The sequence below is a fragment of the Meleagris gallopavo genome, chromosome 2 (genome assembly GCF_000146605.3).
Source record: "Meleagris gallopavo isolate NT-WF06-2002-E0010 breed Aviagen turkey brand Nicholas breeding stock chromosome 2, Turkey_5.1, whole genome shotgun sequence".
NCBI classification, from domain to species: domain Eukaryota; kingdom Metazoa; phylum Chordata; class Aves; order Galliformes; family Phasianidae; genus Meleagris; species Meleagris gallopavo.
In genome coordinates, this window is record NC_015012.2 from 45,803,018 (window position 1) to 45,824,255 (window position 21,238).

General features: G+C 37.4%; 1 protein-coding gene across 1 annotated transcript in view; it reads left to right on the top strand.

Moving 5' to 3' along the window:
- The first annotated feature begins 591 nt into the window (after positions 1-591).
- Positions 592-21,238, top strand: part of ADGB (androglobin) — a 73,853-nt gene continuing 53,206 nt past the window's right edge. Inside the window, 7 exon segments of the mRNA XM_010707152.2 lie at positions 592-1,122; positions 12,889-13,024; positions 14,677-14,769; positions 16,653-16,724; positions 17,316-17,504; positions 17,994-18,133; positions 20,303-20,389. Of these exon segments, the coding sequence (XP_010705454.1) occupies positions 941-1,122; positions 12,889-13,024; positions 14,677-14,769; positions 16,653-16,724; positions 17,316-17,504; positions 17,994-18,133; positions 20,303-20,389 (899 nt within the window). The 5' untranslated portion in view covers positions 592-940.

Sequence of the window (21,238 nt, forward strand, 5' to 3'; positions counted from 1 at the left end):
AATATTCATAACAAAATGCACTTTTTTTTCATGTGACAATGCTGAGCCTGCACCTCGAGTACTGTGTTCAGTTTTGTGCCCCTCACTCCGAGAAAGACATCGAGGCCTGGGACTATGTCCAGAGAAGGGCAATGAAGGGTCTGGAGCACAGCTGTTATGGGGAGTGGCTGAGAGAACTGGTGTTGATCAGACAGGAGAAGAGGGAGGCTCAGGGGAGACCATATTGATCTCTACAACTGCCTGAAAGAAGACTGTCGCAAGATGGGTCTTGGCCTCTTTTCCCCTGATAGGATGAAAGGAAGGGGCTCAAGCCCATTAACTATTAGGAAAAATCTCTTTTCCAGAAGAATGATAAATCGTTGGAATGGGCTGCCTAGGCAGGTGCTGGAGTCACTGTTCCTGGAGGTGTTCAAGAAAAGGGGGACGTGGTGGGGATGGGTTGGTGGTTGGACTAGATGAGTCTTAGTGGTCTTTTCCAAACTTAATGGTTCTATGTCTTCAGATTTTCTTTTTTTCCAAACTATTGTCTTTGGAAAGATTCAGGAAAAAAGTATTCAGTCACCGCCTTTTTCTACAGAGGTACTTTATACAGGAGTTTAGGTTACCACGTTTTACAACAAATAACTATAACACCGTTTCACTTTCAAGTCTTTCTTCTTCGGCTTCAGCCATACTCTTCTTAACGAGCGGCAAAATACCCGCATCCTCTCAGATGGCTTCTGCCCCTCTCCTACACGCCAGGATTTGCCCCCCACCTCTGTCCCTGAACCACGATGCTCACAGACAAGATGTGCGGCGCGCGGAGGGATCCGCGTGACCCCCTGTATTCCCGCCCTGCTGCATTCCGGGCGCGACGGGGCCGCGCGCGGAGAGGCAACAGCTCCCGGCCGGCAGCGCCGTCGCCTGCTCCTCCCCGTCCCGACCGCAGAGGAGCGGCGCCATGCGTGGCGTGGGCTGGCCCAAGGGGCCCTGGGCCGCGGGGCGGAGCTTGAGCCGCTACCTGCGGCGCGTCAGGTCGCCCGGCAACGCGGCGGACGCTGCCGGGATGGCCTCTAAGAGCGGCAAGAAGAAGGAGCTCGGGAGTCGCAGTAGCTCCGGGATCCTGGGCGTCTCCGCTAAAGAGTAAGAGCCGCAGGAGGGAACGCGGGATCTCGGCGGGCGGTAACGGCCCCGGGGAAGGGGGAGCTGCCTCCAGCGCGTCCCCGCGAGCCGCCCGCCCGTCTCCGAGTTCTGCCCCGGCCCGCGTGGAGACGGAGGTGCGGATATGGAGGAGGCAATTGTTTGCGATCCTGGGCGTGAAAATAGCCGGTGCGGAGAAAGTTTGCTTGCTCGAGTGGGTGCTTAGTCAAAGTAGGGTTTATAGACAAGGTAGGGGTTGCTTTGTTTTCGTTTGTTTGTTTTCATTCTTTAAGCTGGATGATCAGGTTTAGCACAGAGCTGTAGACGGGCTGAGTTTGGCAGGGACCTCAGGATCCATCTGGTCCAACCCCTGCTCAAACAGGGACGCCCAGAGCAGGGTGCCCAAGGCCGTGTCCAGGCAGGGTTTGGAGATCTCCAAGGAGGAGACCCCACAGCCTCTCTGGGCAGCATGTCCCAGTGTTCTGTCACCTGCACAGAGCTTAAGTGCTGCCTGATGGTCAGATGGAGCCTCCTGTGTTCCAGATTGTGCCCACTGCTTCGTGTGGAAGTTGTACTTCCTTCCTCTTATGGTACTTTTCGTGTACCTATCAGGTAATGGAATCCTGACAAAAAGATTTTGCATGTCAAAATGTTCGCCTTGGACCTTGAGGAGGGCCGTAGGGCTGAGACCACAGAGTGCATGTAATGTGCAGGTGCTCACATTGTGATATGTCATTCTGTACATGAGAGATAGAATGTTGGTCACAGCTCATACTGTGAATCATAACATCACAAAATGATTTGGGCTGGAAGCAACCTTGAAGATCATTGGGCTCCAGGTGCATTCAATGTATGCGTATGAAGCATTGGAGTTAAGGTAGCAAGCAGACAGAAGAGAGTTTTCACTAAAAGAGTTGTTGGGGTTTAAAAAACTTGAGAACTTTGAATCTGGAAAATAATTCGGAAAATACATGACCTTCATTTTCACTGACTAGAGGAACTAAGCTGAACTTTTCAGGGCAAAATGGCTAATGATGCAGCACATCAGTTTCACTAAATAAGTGGAAAGTGTAACATTTCTTTCACTACTTTCACTTTTGATCTATGATCTTATTTCTGTGGTTTTTGAAACCTTCTCAGTGAAAACTTTGTAAGTGTTCATGCACAGTGCTGTCAGGAATCAGACAAAAGGTGTTTGTAGCACCAATGTTTATGTGCTTATGCCCTTTTCTTCCCTTTACTACAATAAACAAAGGTATCAGATGTATCACTTATTTCTCCCTTGAAATCATTCTTCAGATGCCCCTTTCTTCTTATTTCATATCCATCCACCCAGCATTTTCAACAAAATATTTTGTTTTGCACATTCATATTTATGTTTCACATTTCACGTCTGGATTCACATTTTGATATCCTTTCTGTTGTGGTGGTCAGCCAGTATCTTTAATTCTCCCCTTTTCCACTCTGCATCCCTTTGCTTAGTAACACCTTTTTATTTTCTTAGTTTAGCTATAGCCATACAGCCTTTTGTATTTACTGCTACAAACAGAATATAAAAAAAAATCAGTCAGTATCGAAGCTGGCAAGGATAGTTCTATTTCCTAGCACAGATGGCAAAAGTAGTGTTTTTCTGCCTTGCACTGTGTGTGAAACTGATTGGATGTCATCCAAAATATTTTGTCCCCTAATAGCCATATTTACAGTAAGAGATTTTTTTCTTTGACCATATAAAGACACGTAATATTTATATAGTAAAATGATTAATTCTCTCCCATATCATACAAAATAACTGGTAAAAGAGTCAGTCATATGAAATTATTTATTTGTATTAGAATATCTGGAAGAGTATCTTTTCTTTTCTTTAGTACACTGTTGCGTAAAGCTTTATTAAACAAGACCACAATCCTTTTCCCTGTGTCAAGTTGAGACTAGAGAATATCTGATTACAATTGGATTGAATGGCATTAAGTTTTATAGAAACACCTTTGAAGTGTGAGTAGGAGAAATATTCACAAGATATTTAAAATCTCTTGTTGGACCTAATAGGCAATAGACATGCTTCATCACACTCTGCAATTATCAGGTAATTGTAATGGAGCTAATGTCTTGTATACGTCAGTGTTAATTTAGTATTAGCACAGGAGTATATACTCATTTCACTGGGGTTGTTTTACACGGGGAGGAGTAGCTTGAACATGTCCTAATGGTGGTTTAGTGATGAATTAGTAGACTATAGAAGAAGTTACAATCACTTGATTGTAATGTAGAACCTTCACAACACAGAATATATAGCTTGTATTAAGTTTTTTCATCAAGCCTGTAATTTCCATTTAAACTGTATCATGTTTTATTGTGCTTATTTGCTCTGCTGTTGTCCTCTTTCCAGCTAGAGCAAGTCTTGGCAGTAAAACTCTGGATGTTATAGCAGTTCTAGTACTGGTTTCCTGACTAACCTATCCCTGCTCAGTTTTTATCATCCTGAAATATTAGTCAGGCCTTTTGGATGGATGGATAGACGGATGGATGGATGATAAAACATTGTTTTAGGGCACTACGAGTCTGGCCTAGAGCAGTAAACTACAAAATATATCTTGTTTGTGATGTTGGGAAAATTTTTCTTCAGGATCTCTTGAGCTATAGGTAATGAGTCAAGAAAAGCTAGTAATAAGGTGTTTTCTAAATTTTTGCCTAAACTTTTTGTCTTAAACATTTTACAAGAAAAGTAGCCTCATTTACTCATGAAATCACAGATTCTACTGCTATAAAACAGTTGAAAATTAAACCTGAAGTGTGGCCTTGCTATACTTTTAATAATATTGTTTTGCATGCTCTGTAAACTGTGAGTGCATTTTGAGCTGATTATAGGCTGTATACTGTCTTCACATTGGTGAAAACATCTTTGTATTCTATTCAAAGGGGTGAGCGAGGGTCTGTTGTTTTTTTTTTAATCAGTAAAAGCTGTTAAAAGTTGGGAGTTGAACACAGCAGGGCTTAAAGTTTACACAAGAACACTTAAGATACCTTGAATAGCCTCTCTTCTTGTTTTTGAAACAAGGTAAGTTCCTTTGTTTGTGTGGATGGGAATTTGTATCCCACACCCACCAACAAAAAGATATTTTGGCATTCTCAGTTCATTTGAAATGGCCAAAAATTTTGCTTGGGGGGTTGGTCTCGATGATCTCTAGAGGTCCCTTCCAATCCCTACAATTCTGTGATTCTGTGAAATATTGGAATCTCTTTTTCTCCTGTAGTCATGCTGTAAGCTAATGGTCTCCAAACTTCTTTGGTTGCACATCACTGTTTGCAAAGAATTTTGAGTACACTTCCCTCAGATTAGCATATTTATGTATTTATAAGGCACATACACGCAGTACTCAACTTCTGGTACTTTCTACATTGTTTGCAAACCCTAGTTTGCAGAGCACTGCTGTAAGCCACAAAATTCCCATGGAGATATCGAGCAACTAGGCAGATGAGCATTTTGAATTGCAGTCTGTTAACAGAGAGCTTTTTATTTGGATCAGCAGTTTGGTCAAAACTTAGAACTGTAGACTGTGATTTGTGCAAAATGGAAGCAACGTTTCATTCTCCAATATTCACTTTGCTTCTAGAATGCTTTCCCCTTTGCCACAGGATTTGTGCTTGCGAGATGCCAGAATTATGGGAACGCTACTGATAGCAGACAGGTTGACAGGTCCACGATAGATCTTCACGTGGAAGTAGATTGTGTGCAGTAAAGAATATCTGTGTTACAGTACGGATGTGCTGTAGATCTGTGTCACTGTTGTAAAAAAAAAAAAATTAAAAAAAATTACTAGAGTACTGAGCTGATTCTGCAGCAATCCACCCTGAGACAAAATGATTTAGTGCTGTTCTTATTATTTATATTTGATAAAAGTTGCTGAACACAGGGATAATACAAGTGTTCTGGGTAACCCTATGACTTAATCCTCACTTTGTTTGCAATCCTCATGATGGAGGAATTGATCTGTTCCCTTAGATAGTGATTTTCTGCTAACAGTAGGCTAATGGTAGTAATGATTGTGAATATTTTATTAATGGTATTTTATTACCAAGTTGTTTAATCAATGGATGTACAGATGGTATATATATATATATCCAGGAGCTTGGCTAATATAATTTATATTGGAGGAAATGAGAGAAAGTCACTCACCCTGTCCTGGGCTCACAAGATGAAGCTCCTTCTCCACTGGCAGTCAGCTCTTAAATGGGTCTAGGAGAGGTGCAGCCAGGCTCCACCCCTTCCTGCAGCACAGGTGAATTGCCTTCACCTGTGCTCCCGTGGCTGACTCATTGCTTGCCTCAGGTGATCAATCAAAGGTTCAGGCCGTGATTCAGCAGCCCCATACACAAGTCTTTTTAGTGGGCTGGGAGGGTTAAAAGTAAATATTTTTATGTATACACTATGGGATTGGAGCTGCTACATTTGGACATATGGCAGTTACTTAATAGCTATTTCCTTGACATCTGTTCATGTGGATTCTGTTAGTAAGCTTGTTCAGCATAGTTCTGTACACCTTCTAGCGTACAAATTTTATGTAAGTCTGTCTATGAGAACTTCAGTAATGTTGCTATCCATGTATCAGACAAAGAAATAGAAGGCCACATGCTGCCTGAGACAGTGTTGTCCCATAAGTTCACTATTCTTTGTAATTGTGAGGTAGGTTTTCCCCTAGGATCTCTGTTTTGTCTGAGCACATCTTGCAGATAGAGGCATAGAAGTGTCAAAAGTATTTTGTCTTTTCTGAAATATTGTCTTCCTTCTAGCAAATTGAGTTTATTTTCATGTGTCTACAAATCACTGAAATATTGAACAGAACTGTCAGTAGTATGAAAAAGAAAAGAAGGTTAATAGTTTTTGAAAATAATGTTTTTAAAATTGGTGAGAACTGTCAGTGGTTACCGCCAGGAACTACAGTGTTATAATAATAACTTTTACAGATAAATTAGTGCAGAAGCCCTTTGAGAGTAGTGTGTATAAATATCTGGACAAAGAATTTTGATTATCTTTAAATTACTTAAATGGATTTCTAGTGAGATCAGATTTCTTATTTTTTTTTTTCCCCATAAATGCTCGCAGTAGTCAGCACAGTATGTACTGTGGAAAATCAATTCATATTGTTGGCACTTCATGTTTTGGTGCTGGAAGGGGAGCTTGGAAGCATAGGAAGAAGATGTGAAGTTTCCTTTATACTCAATAAGCCAGACTTCACATAAGTCTATCTTCAGGATGCTCCGTTGGGCATCCCTTCATTACTGCTCTCTAATTAGGTAACAGTTCTCTTCAGGACCTAGGTAGATTTAAAGATGACAGGCTGAAGAGCTGAAAAGAACAGCAGTCATTAAAGATTTTCCTAATTGCATCATTAGAGGCTACTGAGAATCTGATCTTTCCCAGGTTTCAACAGCTATAGTGATTCAGTGGATTTGATGTCTTTGTCAGCACTGAAGATTCTGGCTTGTAACAATGATAATGAATTAAAATGCTTTGTAAATGAATTTGATGAAACTCTTATGCCATTGAGCCAAATTTTCTGAATTAAGCCTGAGTCATCAGCATCTGCCAGAACAAAGAAAAAATCTGAATTAGGGTTTCAGTTATCAGAGACAAAAGTGAGGAGTAAATGATCAGTGCCAAGGTAGGGGACTTGGTTAGGGATAATTGTAGCACAGGCACGATTTCCCAGTGTGCAGACAAAGCTCACAGTGGCATTAGAAATTGTATTAGGTAGAGCAGCAGCCAAAAGCATTATTAACTGCCAGTGGGTTCTTCAGCACCTGTTGGGACCAGCTGGGTCCCACATTGGCTGGAAGAAATTATTCTTGTTTAGCTATGTGCCTGATTGCCTTAAGTAGCAAGTAGCTGCTTGATGTTGTGCAATGGGCTACTGCACCAAAGCCTGGGATTACCTCATATTTGTTATTAAGATTAAAGGTTGAGAAAGTAAGAACACGAAAAATAGCTCCACTGCTAATTCATACTTGAGTTCCCAAAGACCTAGGATAAAAAGTCAGCAAAAACTGCAATTTTACCCATTGCCAGTATGTGTTCCTCAGGTAAGTATCCATAAGATTTAAATTGCAGCAGTGGTTCAGAGAATATAGTCTGAACAGGTGATTTTTTTAATTATTTTTTTAAATTTCTTAATTTATTTTGTTTTGGGGGAAGGGGTCTACTAGATTAACTGAAGCTTAAGAATGGGAAGAACTGTCCTGTGGATAACTACATGATAATTGAACTTGAAGCTGCTTTCAGTGTTGCATTGGAATTCTACTGCTGGTTAATATAAATGTAATACATGCTAAAAATCTGCTTGGAATGAGTCTATGAAAATTACATATACTGAAGATTGTTGAATGCAGGGCAACCATAACTCGTTCAGAAAGTGTCTGAACTAAAAATGATTGGAGACTGTCAAAATAAGAGAAATATATTTCATGTGCCTTTATGCTCTTCTGTAAGTTTTCAGTTTATAGTATTGCTTGAGATGATATCAGGCTACTGTTTACGCTTACTCTCTGTACTCCATTTTTGTAGCTGTGTTGTGACACATTTTGTGGTGAGAGGAGATTGTTATATTAGTTTAAACTGTTTAAATTTGTTCATACATGTGTATGCATGCTTTCAACCTCACATGAGCCTCAGTCAGAGATCACATAATTCTAGAACCGTAGACAGGCCTGAGTTGGAAGGGACCTTAAAAATCACCCAGTTTCAACCCACCTGCCATGGGCAGGGTTGCCACCCACCAGATGAGGTTGCCCAGGGTCCCATCCAACATCCAACCTCGTCTTGAACACCTCCAGGGGTGGGGCATCTACACCTTCTCTGGGCATCCTGTTCTAAAATCTGATCACAGAACTGTACAGGTTGGAAGGGACCCATTGAATCTAATCCAACCCCCCTGCTAAGCAGGTTCCCTACTGTAGGTTGCTCAGGAAAGCGTCCAGATGGATTTGGAATATCTCCAGAGAAAGAGACTCCACAGTCGCTCTAGGGAGCCTGTTCCAGTTATCTGTAACCCACAGTCTTCCCTATTTTAGCTTAAAATCATTCTTCCTTTTTCTGTCACTATCAGACCATGTAAAAAGTCCTGTTTGTAAGCTCCCTTCAAGTACTGGAAGGCCACAGTGAGATCTCCCAGACCTTGTTCTTCTCCAAGCTGAAAAGCCTTTCTTCACAGGAGAAGTGCTCCAGCCCTCTGATCATATTTGTGGCCCTTCTTTAGAATCACTCCAAAAACTACGTATGCTTCTTGTGCTGGAGACTCCAGGCCTGGGTGCAATACTCCAGGTGGAACCTCATGGGAGCAACCCTGCTGGCCACTCCTCTTTTGATGCAGTCCAGAACACTGTTGGCCTTCCAGGCTGCAAGAGCTGGCTCATATCCAACTTTTTGTCTATCTGGACCCCCAGATAATCTACTGCAGGGCTGCTCTCAAGGAGTTCTTCTCAAATCCTGTACACATATTTGGGTTTGTCCTGACCCAAGTGTAACACCTTGCATTTGGCCTTATTGATCTCATTAGGTTCACGTGGATTCACTTTTCGAGCTTGTCTCGGTCCCTCCAGATGGTATCCCTTTCTTCTGTCGTATCAGCTGCACCACTCAGCTTGGTGTTGTCCACATATTTGATGAGAATGTACTTGATCCCACAGGGATGAATATGGCGTGGTGGTTTCTAATTAAGTTCTACTGGAGGCTTAAAGCATGGCTAAAATTTCAGACAAAAGGTGCTGAGGATACATTGTGATTTAACCCAGCAGGTGACTCTGCACCACACATTCATTTGCTCACTCGCACCTCTGTCCAGTGAGATGGTGGTGAGAATAAAAAACAACAAAGTAAAACCTGTGGGCTGTGATAAAACTATATACTAAGTTAGAGAAAAGGAAATGGCAAAAATATATATGTGAGTTCTGTTTTCTAATTCTCTTCTCCCAGCTATTTGGGCTCTTTGCTGAAAATGTCTTTGGCTCTGTGTAATGCTGTTTAGCAGCAATAAACATAGGTGTGTTATCAACATTGTTTTGTCTCTAAAACCAAAGCATAGCATCAAACCAGGCACTGTGAGGAAAAAGCTATTCTGTCCCAGATAAAACTAAGACAGGATATTAGTCCAGTTTTTTTCCAGTGCTCTACATTTGCAATTTTTGGATTAGTCATATCCATTTAAGGGTTAATTCTAGATATTTGTTGGAATTGGGCTGCCATTAAAAATAGTTTTGAGCTTATGATTATAACAAATAATGTTTGAGCTGTGGTTTATCTTGGGCTGCAACAGCTGTTCATCTCCAATGTGCAACTAGTTTCCTGATTATTCTGAGGAATAGGTGTTTTGAGATCATGATCTCATTTAGTTGTCTGTTAATTGCAATCACTCCTAAGATGGACAGAATTCTTTTGTTTTGAATGGCTGTCCAGAGCCTTTTGGAGGGGTTTATTTTATTTTTGACTAACCATTGTGACAAGGCGCTTCTTGTTCTCTCAGATAACTTAGAAGCAATGTAAATCTGTAGTGGGCTTGACTTTGCATTGCAGAACCAATGAGTAGAAATGTCTCTGTAAATTGAATTTTAGCCATCTGAAACAAAGAGCAAAACATACCACCATGCATTCGCTTACTTTTCCTAGACATAGAAATGTTAGTGAGTAAATACGAGGGCTACTCCAGAAGTAATGCAGTCTATTTTTTTTAATTGGCTTACGATGTCAGAGGGAGATGTTGGTGGTATGGCAGTAGAGGTTGAACCTTCCCACCAATGTTCGATTACATGTTGTTGCTGTGCAACAGATGGTAGCAGAGGGGCAGTTTGACACAATGACATCTGACATGGAAGTGCATATGAAGCAAAGGTATGTCACTGAATTCCTCCATGTGGAAATAATGGCACCCACTGATGTTCATCAAAGCTTGCTGAACGTTTCTGGGGACCAAACAGTGTGCACAGTGAGGTGGTTGGTGGTGCGTTTCAGTGGCAAATGTGCTGGTGCACATTTTGATGAGAATGGCATACAGACTCTTGTTCATTGCTAAAAAAAATGCATTGCTAATGGTGGTGACAGTGTTGAAAAATAATGTTTTGTAGGTGAGTTTGCTCTATCTAATAGTGTTATTATATCTCTTTGTATATCTGTTGTAGTTTCCATGGAAATATATAGGAGCATTACTTTCAGAGCAATCTGTGCGCATCATCATCTTAGGTTCAATTTGGGTGAAATTACCTGGCTTATGAATGTTCTTAAGAAGATATTCATTGCATCAGTGTGCATCTGAATACCATTACTTTACTAATACTAAATTGTGATCCAACAAAAAATAGAGATATTCCTGGAGAATTTGTGTTGTCGTGCCAGAGCATAAAGCATCCACTTTTCATTTATTATCTTTTACTGTGTATTTTATTGTATTTGTTTATAACTCTCGTTTCTGTGGCCAGTATTTTTATTATTCTCAGAAAAACAGTGAAACAAACCTAGAATTTGCTGAGTTAACATTTTCTGTCCAAGAAGATGAAGAGCTTGCTTGAAATACTTCATTGTTTGAAATATTTCAGTGTATACTCTGTATAATGGATCTTTGCCTAAATTTTATTTGTACAGTCAATTTCTTAATGCTATTTTTTTATCTTCTACCTATAACTTTGTATAGTTTCATGCTTTGTGATAGATAAATGCATTCTTTCTAAAGCAAGTATGATAAACTTATTGAAATAGCATAGAAGCAAACCAGTATGTTGAATTTGTGATTAGATTACATTTTAATTAGAAAAATGTGTATTCATATTGGCTTTTCTTGTTAATTCTAATTAAAACAATGAACTTCTTGAGAGCTCAGTCTGCTGTGATCTGTAGCCTTCAAATTTCATAGACTCATGCACAAGAAAATATTCAGTAATTTATCAGTGGCAATGTCACAATAAATGCTGTACTCCCTGTTGGTCTTAGTTTTATAGGGTTTTTTGTTTGTTTGTTTTTCCTCTGTAACTCAGAGCAATCTTGCAGGAAACAGCTTCCCGCAGGAGAACTGTATAGCAGAAATAGTGTTACCAAAAGAAAAAAGTAGTAATAACTGTGCTCTGACACTGGAAGACATTCCTGAAATAACCTGTTTGATTCTGTTTGCTACAGGTTATTCATCTACTTAAGCAGAGCTGTCTTTATCCTTTTCTTAGAGATCTGTGTAACACTGAAGAAATGAGCTTTCCTGGTGTTCTTATCAAGGCTTGCTAAGTACTTTGCAAATGGATTGACCTAAATTCACAGAAGAATTGAGGCCCTTTGACATAGAGATTTTTGATTTTTAGTTAATTACTCAGGTGCCATACAGAAGGCACGAAATTATTTTATGGAAGCCAATGTGGTAGAAATGCCAAAGAGAGGAACAAAGCTCATGTCATGTTTTTTAGAAGTATTGGAAAGATGTTTTGCAATCTTCCCAGCATTCCTGTGGCTGAATCTAAGATCAGGTTTGTCTTTGCAAGAAGAAACAGTGGGAGAAAGAAACTCAGAAAAGTTACTATTTTCGTAATTTCTTGGGTGATGTACAAGTATCTGGGGAAACATGACTTCGCATTGTTTCTTAGTATCAGGTATGGTAAAGAAATGTTTTAAAAAGAGATCCTCAGCTTCCTCTGTTTTTCACACAGAGCTCAAATGGAAAGGAACTGAGATCCAGAGTGGCATGCTCACTTTTTTCTATACTATGATATTCCTCCATGCTCTGAACTGTTGCCTGTCACTGAATATCTAAACTTTTGATTATATTACTAGGGCAGCTGAAACCAAATACTTGATGCAATAGAGATATTGATTATTGATTATACTAGTGGCATTTTTTTCTTTTCTTTCCTCTCTTCCTTTTTTTTTTTTAATTAGTGAATGTGATATCATCAACAAGATGATAAGTGACATGACTTTTGCAGGAGGAGGTTAGGAAAAGAGTATTTTGTTTCTAAATTTGTAAGCCAATGTATAAATGGAAAACGTGTGAGGAGAGTAAGAAGTAGAAAGAATAGTGATCTAATATATTGTAAAAAAAACCTACATAGCGCATCAGTTATTTTTCTGAGTCACAAAATTACTATATTCTGGTGATCTAAGGTGATAGAAGCCCAGGGAGAAGAATCTGGAGTGAAAATGCTATTTTAAAGTAAATACTGAATCAAAGTCTTTTCTGCTTCTCCCACTGCCATGCCAGTTAGAAGGTTGGGTGTGCACAAGGAGCTAACAGTGTGCAGAACCAACTGACCACACCTGACCAAAGGGATATCTTGTACCATAAGGCATCATGATCAACAATAAAACCGGAGGGAGATGGCCAGTGGGGCTACTCAGGGACTGACTGGGCTTCATCCTGCTGGTGGTGAGAAACAGCGCTGTGCATCATTTCTTGTTCAAGCTGTGAATCCCATAAGTTGGGATTTGCATAGAAAAGAGCAGAGAATTGTGGATTGAAGCAGCAGAAAAGGAAGAAGGAAGAAATCAGTCAACAGGATTCTCATTTTGCGCTTCAGCTGTCCAATTAACTTAAAGCAGGATTCCTCATTTGAAATATTTTAGTTGTTTCACAACCTCTAAAATCATTGGGCAGTTTTATAATCTTGCTTATCTTAGTGACAAAAAGTTATTGCAATTACTAACACTACATTTTTATTATTACGTTATAATAAAAAAGTGAATGTTTTGTTTGTCTTTGCACAGCATTATACTGTTTATTTTCATTCATGTGTCTGGTTGTTTTCCAGTGTACCAATCTACCACGTAGGTGCTTCAAGATTTCCCATTTGGCCGGAATGGAACGAAGCTGACATCAGTGCAGAAAAATGGGATTCTGGAAAAGCTGGAAAAGAGAAAGAAAAGGCTGGGAAAAGTCCTATCTCTGTAAGTTGTGTGACACGTGTTTGTTTTTGTTGTTTGGTTTTTCTTTTTTGTACCATGTCAGTTTTTGCACTTAAAGTTATGAGAAATAATCTATAAAAATTACTTTTTGCAGATAAATATATTAATTTTCAACATTTATTTTCAATAACTTTAAGTAGTTTCATAGCAAACTAAATGAATAAATAAATATGTTGTGCATTGTACATTTGCTGTATCTTAAAGGAAGTGTTAATACATTTGTACACTATTATCACATTAATGGTTTAAAAACTTATAACCCCACAAATCTATTTCATAACACAATTGAAGCTGAGGATGTGGGAAGAAGGCAAACTGTTGTAACATGCTGAGACAATCCTTTCTGTGCAGGCTCTTTAGATTCAAAAGCTTGAATGCACGTATCTTAGCAGTGTTTTTATAGGGAAAAACTGCAGGTTGAGGTCTTTCCTACTGCACACCTCAGTTTGTGGACATACTAAACTGTTTGCAGTTCTGGAGTGTAGAGGATCCGCTGTTACTTTGCATAAAGTAAAACATTTAGCAGACACAGAAAATCCTCAGCCTTTCCAGTTCTAGAATGTCTTTTGAATCTTGTCTGATTATCAGCTGGGCTTCAAAGTGTGGTTACTTCCTTTCATATACTTTATAGAGTTTGTGCTGCAGATTAGTATGTTGAAGGAACTTACACAATGAAGCAAATGAGAGATAAATGTGGGAAAATAGTTTGGGAGACTTTTGGTTTAGGTTTTTGTTGCCTGGTTGTTTTTTTTATGACTTTGAGATATATTTTCGATTTCCTTCATTTGGTCAGTAAGTACTCAAAGCATTGTTTTTCTACCCTAGAAACTCTTTCTCTTAGTTGGCTTGTAAAAGGCATGATTTATACACTTTGGCCTATGAAGCACACAGGAACCTATAGTAAATCTAAAACTATTTAACATTCCTGGCACAAATAGAATGTACTAACTGTGTAACTGATCAGTTTCTTAGGCGATATAAGCAGTATCAGAGGCACATGGTTGTCCTACATTGTGCTTTTAGGTAAGCAGGTATCATATATATCCTGATGCTTTCTGTTTATGTGGAGAGTAAGTATTGCTTTGGAAATGGAAATTTGAAAAGTATATGATGCCTTCTCTTCAATGATTAATTCATAAATTAATTCATGGGTGTATAATTGTAGCTCTCCTCATTTCTATGGCAATTTCAATTGCTTTATGTATAAATAATTGCTTCAGAAATTTACTTTCAGGTTTCAACTTTAAAAACTTTAGAAATAATGAGTTAGAAAAAATACTTAGAGATGACATGGCAGATTGGTGTCTTGAATAAAAAAATTAAACATTTGAGGTGTGTTTGTGTGGAGGGGGGGGGGAATTCTCAATGGTGGGAAAGAGTGGAAACATTCAGTGTAGGACAGTTTGATAATGCATACCACAAAGATTTCTCTGAACAGAGTAAGCAGTTTTTGTGCTGAATTGTCAGTTTGGACTTCACGTTGTTTTAGTCCTGTTATAGATATCATGTGAACAAAAAATTACTTAAATCTTGTGGAAAACACCATAGGCTAATTAATTTTTTTTGAAGTTACTTTTTCTTTATTTTAGTGTTTTTTTTCTGTGTGTGTGTGTGTGTGTGTGTGTTTTCCATAGCTTGTCTTTGATGATCCTGAAGGAAAAATAGAATTGCCAGCATCCTTAAAAGTACATTCATGGAGACGACCACAAGAGTTTTCAGCGAATGAGGTAAGAAATAATCAAATCATAATGGAAAAAAAGTCTACCCAGCTAAGTCACAAGTGCAGAGGAAATTATTTCAAAAGATGGAGGCATTTGTATCCACATGATCATCTGTGGTGATCCTGACCGTGTGACTGTTGTGCATCCAGGAGCTGGTAATTTGTGCGGTGGTTAACATGCATCACATCCAAGGCTTCTCAGCCTCAGAAGGGATGTGAAGTTTAATCTCTTTCCTTATAGTGTTGGCTGTAACACATAATGTTTTAAATGATACTTTACAGTGTCTGAGTGCACCAGCGCTTCCTGGTACAAAACAACATGGTAGTGTACTCTTCCATGTCTGCTCTGCTTTTTTCTTTTAGAAAGCACCTGATGAGAGAGATGTCATCTTGTTCTGTGTTCCTGTTTTCTCACTTAAAAATCAGTGTTATGGCAAAACAAGCTTTCTTTGTTCCAGCTAAGACATCTTGAGCAGTAAAGTATCTATCCTGAAACCATGGATTAACTTAGTATTAACATAGTACTTCTTCTCACTCTCCCACCTTAAATATTGCATTTCAACCGTATGCATTCAGAATGTGTCTACATCTTTGACAGTACTTGTCTGGAAGGTAAACAGAATATTTTAAAATTATGCAAAGCTTTTCTTCACTTTCATTTTAAAATGAATTGCAAAGAAAACAAGCAGCCTCCAATTTCAAAGCTTGGAGCGTTCTCCAGTGCAGTTGCTGGTTTTTAGGTTTAAAGCATTTTTTCCTCAAATTAAATGAAGTTTTTAAGCACTGTGATCATCTTTAAACGTTTTTAATGTTGTCATTTTTCCTTTTATCAGTTTGTCAGTTTTATTTCTTATTAACTAGACATTAAGCAGCTCCAAGATTCATTTTTAATGGAGGAATGGAAGAAGTCAGGGACGTAATTGACAAGACTGAAAGATTGGAAGAGAAGTGCTGCCAACACACATACACTGAGTAGAGGGATCTGAAAGATAAGGGCAGGAGCACAGAAAGCCATGGAAACATGTCTCTATATTAAAAATAGATTCAAAACTATCTTTAGACCACTGCGAAGAAAAGGTTGGCTTTAAGATCTGATTAAACTTAGGTGGTTGTTATAGTTCAATGTGTTTTAGATGTAATAGTGATAGCGATGAGGAATATTGTAAGTTATTAAAAATTAATGTGAATCTGAAGTGATGGAAGGCTATTAAGTACTATTTAGTGTGATAAGCATAGAATCAAGCAGTGATCACCAGTAAGTGATGAGAGGCACAGAGATACTTAGTTCAGTAAAATACAAGCCTAGTATAGTATTTCTAAAATGCTTGCAAGAAGAAAATCGACTGCATACATGAGTATTAGTAATCAAAATTATGTAATACAAATAAAAGTTTGAGTACTTATGCATGGGCTTGTCTGAAAGAAATGATTTGATTTCTACTCTCTACTGTTTTGCCTCTTACTGTATGAAATGTAGACAAACTTTCAGCATTTGATAGGAAATTAAGAAAACAAGCAAGCAATCTAAATGAACTTTTGCATCACATTGGAGGGTCAGGGAAATCTTGGAGCATGAAACAATATTATCATTGATATTTAAGTGCAGAATTGCTAATATTATGACTAATCTGACGAAATCTCTGTTTATATGCTTTTGTTTCCACTTTTAAATTTTCTGGTAAGAACAATTATTAATTTTAATCCTGAACATCTGCATTTAAAGACACTTTTAAGAAACACCGAGACAGCTAACAGATTTTTAAATCAGCAACCTCTAGTTTGTAAAAGTCTAATAAAAGCTTGCAAAATATCTGATTTTTTTATGTCACTACTGTTCAATTTTTTTTCTGATAATTTAGCTATAGACTTAACTAATCTACTTTCTCCTAGACTCCTGTGGTGGTCAAAAATGAGATCTCATGTGATCTTTTTTCAGCAAATGAACATTTATTTTGTAGTGAGGTAGGTGGAAATACAGAAATATTTATTTTTTTATTTGTGTGTTGCTTGTTTATTTCTTTGTTTGTCTATGTTTATTTATTTTCATCTCTTTTTAACCTTTGTGGTCAATCAGAATCATCGATTTAGTACAAATTTGTTGTAGTAAAAAGGTATTCTTATTTTTTCCATATAAACCATTGTATTACCAGCCTTGTAATACTTTTCAAGCTATGGCATATTTAATAGATCTGTATCTTAAAAAGAAATAAAACAGGATCTAAAATTAATTAAATGAATTAAAACTCAAATTTGAAATTTTAAAAATTGTTACCATTTGAAAACACATCTTCTTATTGTTCTTCAGCAAGTGACAAGCTGCATTATTTGTCGTGTGCCTGTACTCATTGTAATAAAGTTCTTTGTTAGACAAGATTTTCAGAAAATTTGATCTGAGTTGTTTTTTTTTCAGTAAGCCATAGCTTATGGCTTTGTGTCATTTCTTCATTTAAAACAGGAGTTATTTTTATTTGCTCATCATTCTAATGTAAATTAACTTAATTAGAAAATATAAGCTGATTTTTTTTTTGTTGATATATTTCTATTTGCTTTCAGCTGATGCGATGGATTATAAGTGAGATTTGTGCTCTCTGGAAAATATCTAATGAAAAGGCCTTATCTATTGGAACATCCACACTGTTTTGGAGGCCGTGGGAACATATTTATCCCTTCACTAAAACTACTAAGGGACACATGCCTCTGTACAATAGCTATGGAAAATACGTAGTGAAATTGTATTGGATGGTGAGTACTTACCTTCAGCCATCTATAAATTTTGTGCATTTAGCAGCATACATTTATACATTAGGAGAAAAATTTATAATTGTTGAAAAGACATTTGTAGGAGAAGTTTCAATGAATTTTTGATGTGTGTTAATGAAAATTCATCAGTGATTTTATTTATTTATTTATTTATTACAATTTAGTACTTGATAGAACCAGTGGTTAACTGATAAGGAAAAATTATTTTTGTAAATCATGTAGAATAGATGCAACTAGAATAGCTACAATTAGACTAAGCTTGATAAAACAGACTGTAAAAAGTCTCAGTAGTAATAAAATGCTAAGAATCAGTTTCATTACTTCTGTGATATTATATGAAAATCCATAATATAGATCAAATTAAAGTAGAATTCAATTTGTGGGAAAACAGATAAAATCCTCTTACATGCGTGTTCTGTTTCTGGACTACAAGTTCAGGGTTTTTTCTTCCTTTTTTCCCCTCCACCATAGGGCTGCTGGAGAAAGATCACTGTGGATGACACTATGCCTTTCAGTGAAGAGGGTAATTTGTTACTACCAGCGACAACATGTCAAACTGAACTTTGGCCAATGCTGCTGTCTAAAGCTATAATTAAGCTGGCAAATACTAGGTATGTTTTAGTCAACTCTCTCTCACGTTGCTTTTTTTTTGTGTATGTGTGTGTGAAGTTGTATGGAATTTGGAAAAAAATTAGTACATATCAGGAATATATTTTGCTAAAAGTTTTATAATGAGAAGAAATCTATTTCAACTTTCAGAAATGTTAGATCAGTAAAGCGAGGCTCTCTGTGGGAACAGAAGGCACTTTTTTTTTTTCTTTTAAAATGTGTGTTTGTGTATTTATGCACAGAAAAGTAAAAAAAAAAACAAAAAACACTACAAAACAGACAAAAAAACAAGAAAACTGGAATAATCTCCTCATCTGCTTTAGTTCTTTCCATTATTCAAAAAACGTTTACCATGTGAGTTTTTTTTCTGCCAAATGGAAATATTCAAGGTGTTTTAATGAAGTAGTGCTTCTGGCAGTTAAAATATTGTTTATTTGGAAAAAAAAAAAAAAGTAAATTAATTCAAAAAAAAAAAAAAGCTTTTGATACAACCAGTTACTAGTTCCTTTAGCATTACAAGAAGTTGCTAGAAAATGCCATTACGAATTGGAAAAACATGACATAATGGAATCTGATCCAAGAGGACTGAAGATGGTAATCTGCAATGTCCTTGATGGTTGTCCTGTTTGGTGAGATGGAAAAGTTGAAGGACTACAAAGAGAGAATATTTGTCCCTCTGGGGTAGGCAAAAAGGTATCTTGTTTTCAAAGGAAGAAGGAAAGTCTCCTTCACACAGTTTGAGAGGTGCAGCAATGCATCCTGATGGGCATTCTGACTTTCCAGCTCACCTTTGAAGGAGAATAGATTCACAGTAAAAACAAAATAAATAAGCAGAAGAGAGAGAAAAAGAAGGAGGCACTCAAGCTCATTGCTGTAGGAGAGAAAAAATGTACTTTGGACAAATGAAGTTGTTTGAAAGTACTTCAGTGTAATTTAAAATTCTGAAAATTATACTTTGTTTTAGCTTAAAATTACCCTTACAAATATTAATACTTTTGAATAGAATAAAGAAGGAAAGCAATGGAGTGGTGTTTTTCAACATGAAATACTGTATAAATTACAATATTTTATTTTTGGTGCATTTTTATTAGAAGCATATTCAGATCAGGTATTATATCTTATTATACCTTATGTTTTAGATTTATTGAACTCCTAAGTCTCATGGAAGTTTAATTGTTTAGTGTACATTCTAGGTTATTTGCTGGATATTTCCTTTGATTAAGAACATTTTTTATATATTATTGTTACATATACTTTCAAAAAACAAAATGCACTAATCAAACTGTGGAACACCAAAGAGCTTTTCTTTTAACAATAGTAAGCATTATAGATACAAATGTATGATACAGTAATATAAAAAATGCTTGCAGAATGTTTTGCTAGTATTTATTAGGAAAAAAAAAGGATGCTTGGCCTGAAAGGAAAAAGGCTTTTAAAGTGCAAATCTTTATAGCCCTCCTTTGGATGCTCTCTAAAAGCTTTATGTCCTTTTCACATTGTGGCACACGAACCCACACTCAGTGCTTGAGGCCACGCAGTGCAGAGCAGAGTGCAACAGTCTCTGCTCTCTCTTGATGGCAGCACTGAGCCTGATGCACCCCAGGGTACAGTTGGCCCCTTTGGCTGCCAGGGCTTACTGCTGCCACATGTTCAACTTGCCTTCAGCCAGAACCCCCAGATCCCTTTCCATGGGGCTGCTCTCCAGCCTCTTGTACTCCACTCTGTGCATAGATCCATTTGAGAGTTATATGTGTTCTACTGGAAATGTAGCCAGCTGTTGTATAGAAATCTGGGAGTCAGAGCAGTTGCTCAGGGAAGGGAAGTGTTAGGCTTGTATCCCCTGTGGCTATGATGGGATTTCAGACCCAGTTCTCCAACACTGCAAAAAGAGACTTTTCTCTGTGTCGTTATAGATGTACTTGCTAACTATGTTGAAATGATGCCATTGTACAAGAGGGAGCACTGATAGAACAGTCTTAATGCAAAGGCATAGGAGCAGATAGAACCTGTAGGCCAGTCACCTGTGGATTGGAAAATTGCCATTACTTGATTTTAATTCAGTCCCCTTTTCTGATTGTCTACAGAAGATTGTGATCTTTCAGTGTAGACTAGGAGTTTACTGTGAATTGAGTATAATATAGGCCTGTTTAATGTCTGCTTTTGTCTTACAGTTTACGTGAAAATGAGAAAAGAGAGCTGGAGGAATTTACAGTTCTACATGCACTGACTGGATGGATACCAGAAGTTATTCCTCTCCAGTAAGTTCTTATATTAAACAATTCACATATTTGTTAATTATATAGTTCTATAAAGGATAATGAAAATTAAGCTGAGTTCTAGAAGTCCTTCAGTGTCAGTTCTGGGGAGTGCAAGGTTTTAATTCTAGAACTTGCCTTCAAGGAATGCAAGTTTATTGTGTTTTTATTTGCATGTAATTCAGTTGCTTGTAAACTTATTTATGATTATTATTCTTTCTTGAATGAATTTATTTTGAATTAATATTGAACCCTGTGGTGAAAACATGGTTAGAGATATCTGTATACAAGATCAAAAGAATATAAAATGTGTGGCACTAATATTGATAGCTTTATATATTAATGTACTATTAAAAGTATTCTACATGAATTTGAAAGTAATCCATCTGATGTGATTACTTTTATTACTTGTTACACTTTTATTTCCAAAAATAGTATTTCCAACATATAGCAATATTTTTTTCTTGTTTCTTATGTTTTAAGTCCATTAACATAATGGCATTCTGATTTTTTCCAACTTGATATCACTCAATATTTTTATTGAATGAATAAGTGGGGATACCTGCTCTAACCATCTAGACTTTTTTTTATGCTTTTTTTTTCTTCTTTTTTGCTGTTTGACAGATGCACTTAATGAGTATATAGAAATATGGTTTATCTATGTTTAGGTAAAATTGTTTATTTATAACAATATTTCAGAATTAAATAGGTTCAGTCGTGCTCAATCTCATCTCTTACTTCAGCACTCATAGGCTATGCTTGCAGCTTAGATTTTTTGATGTATTTAGGTTTTTACAGTAGCGTGTCCGCTTTCCATGGACTCAGAAATCTTGACAAACTTGGTTTTGCTTC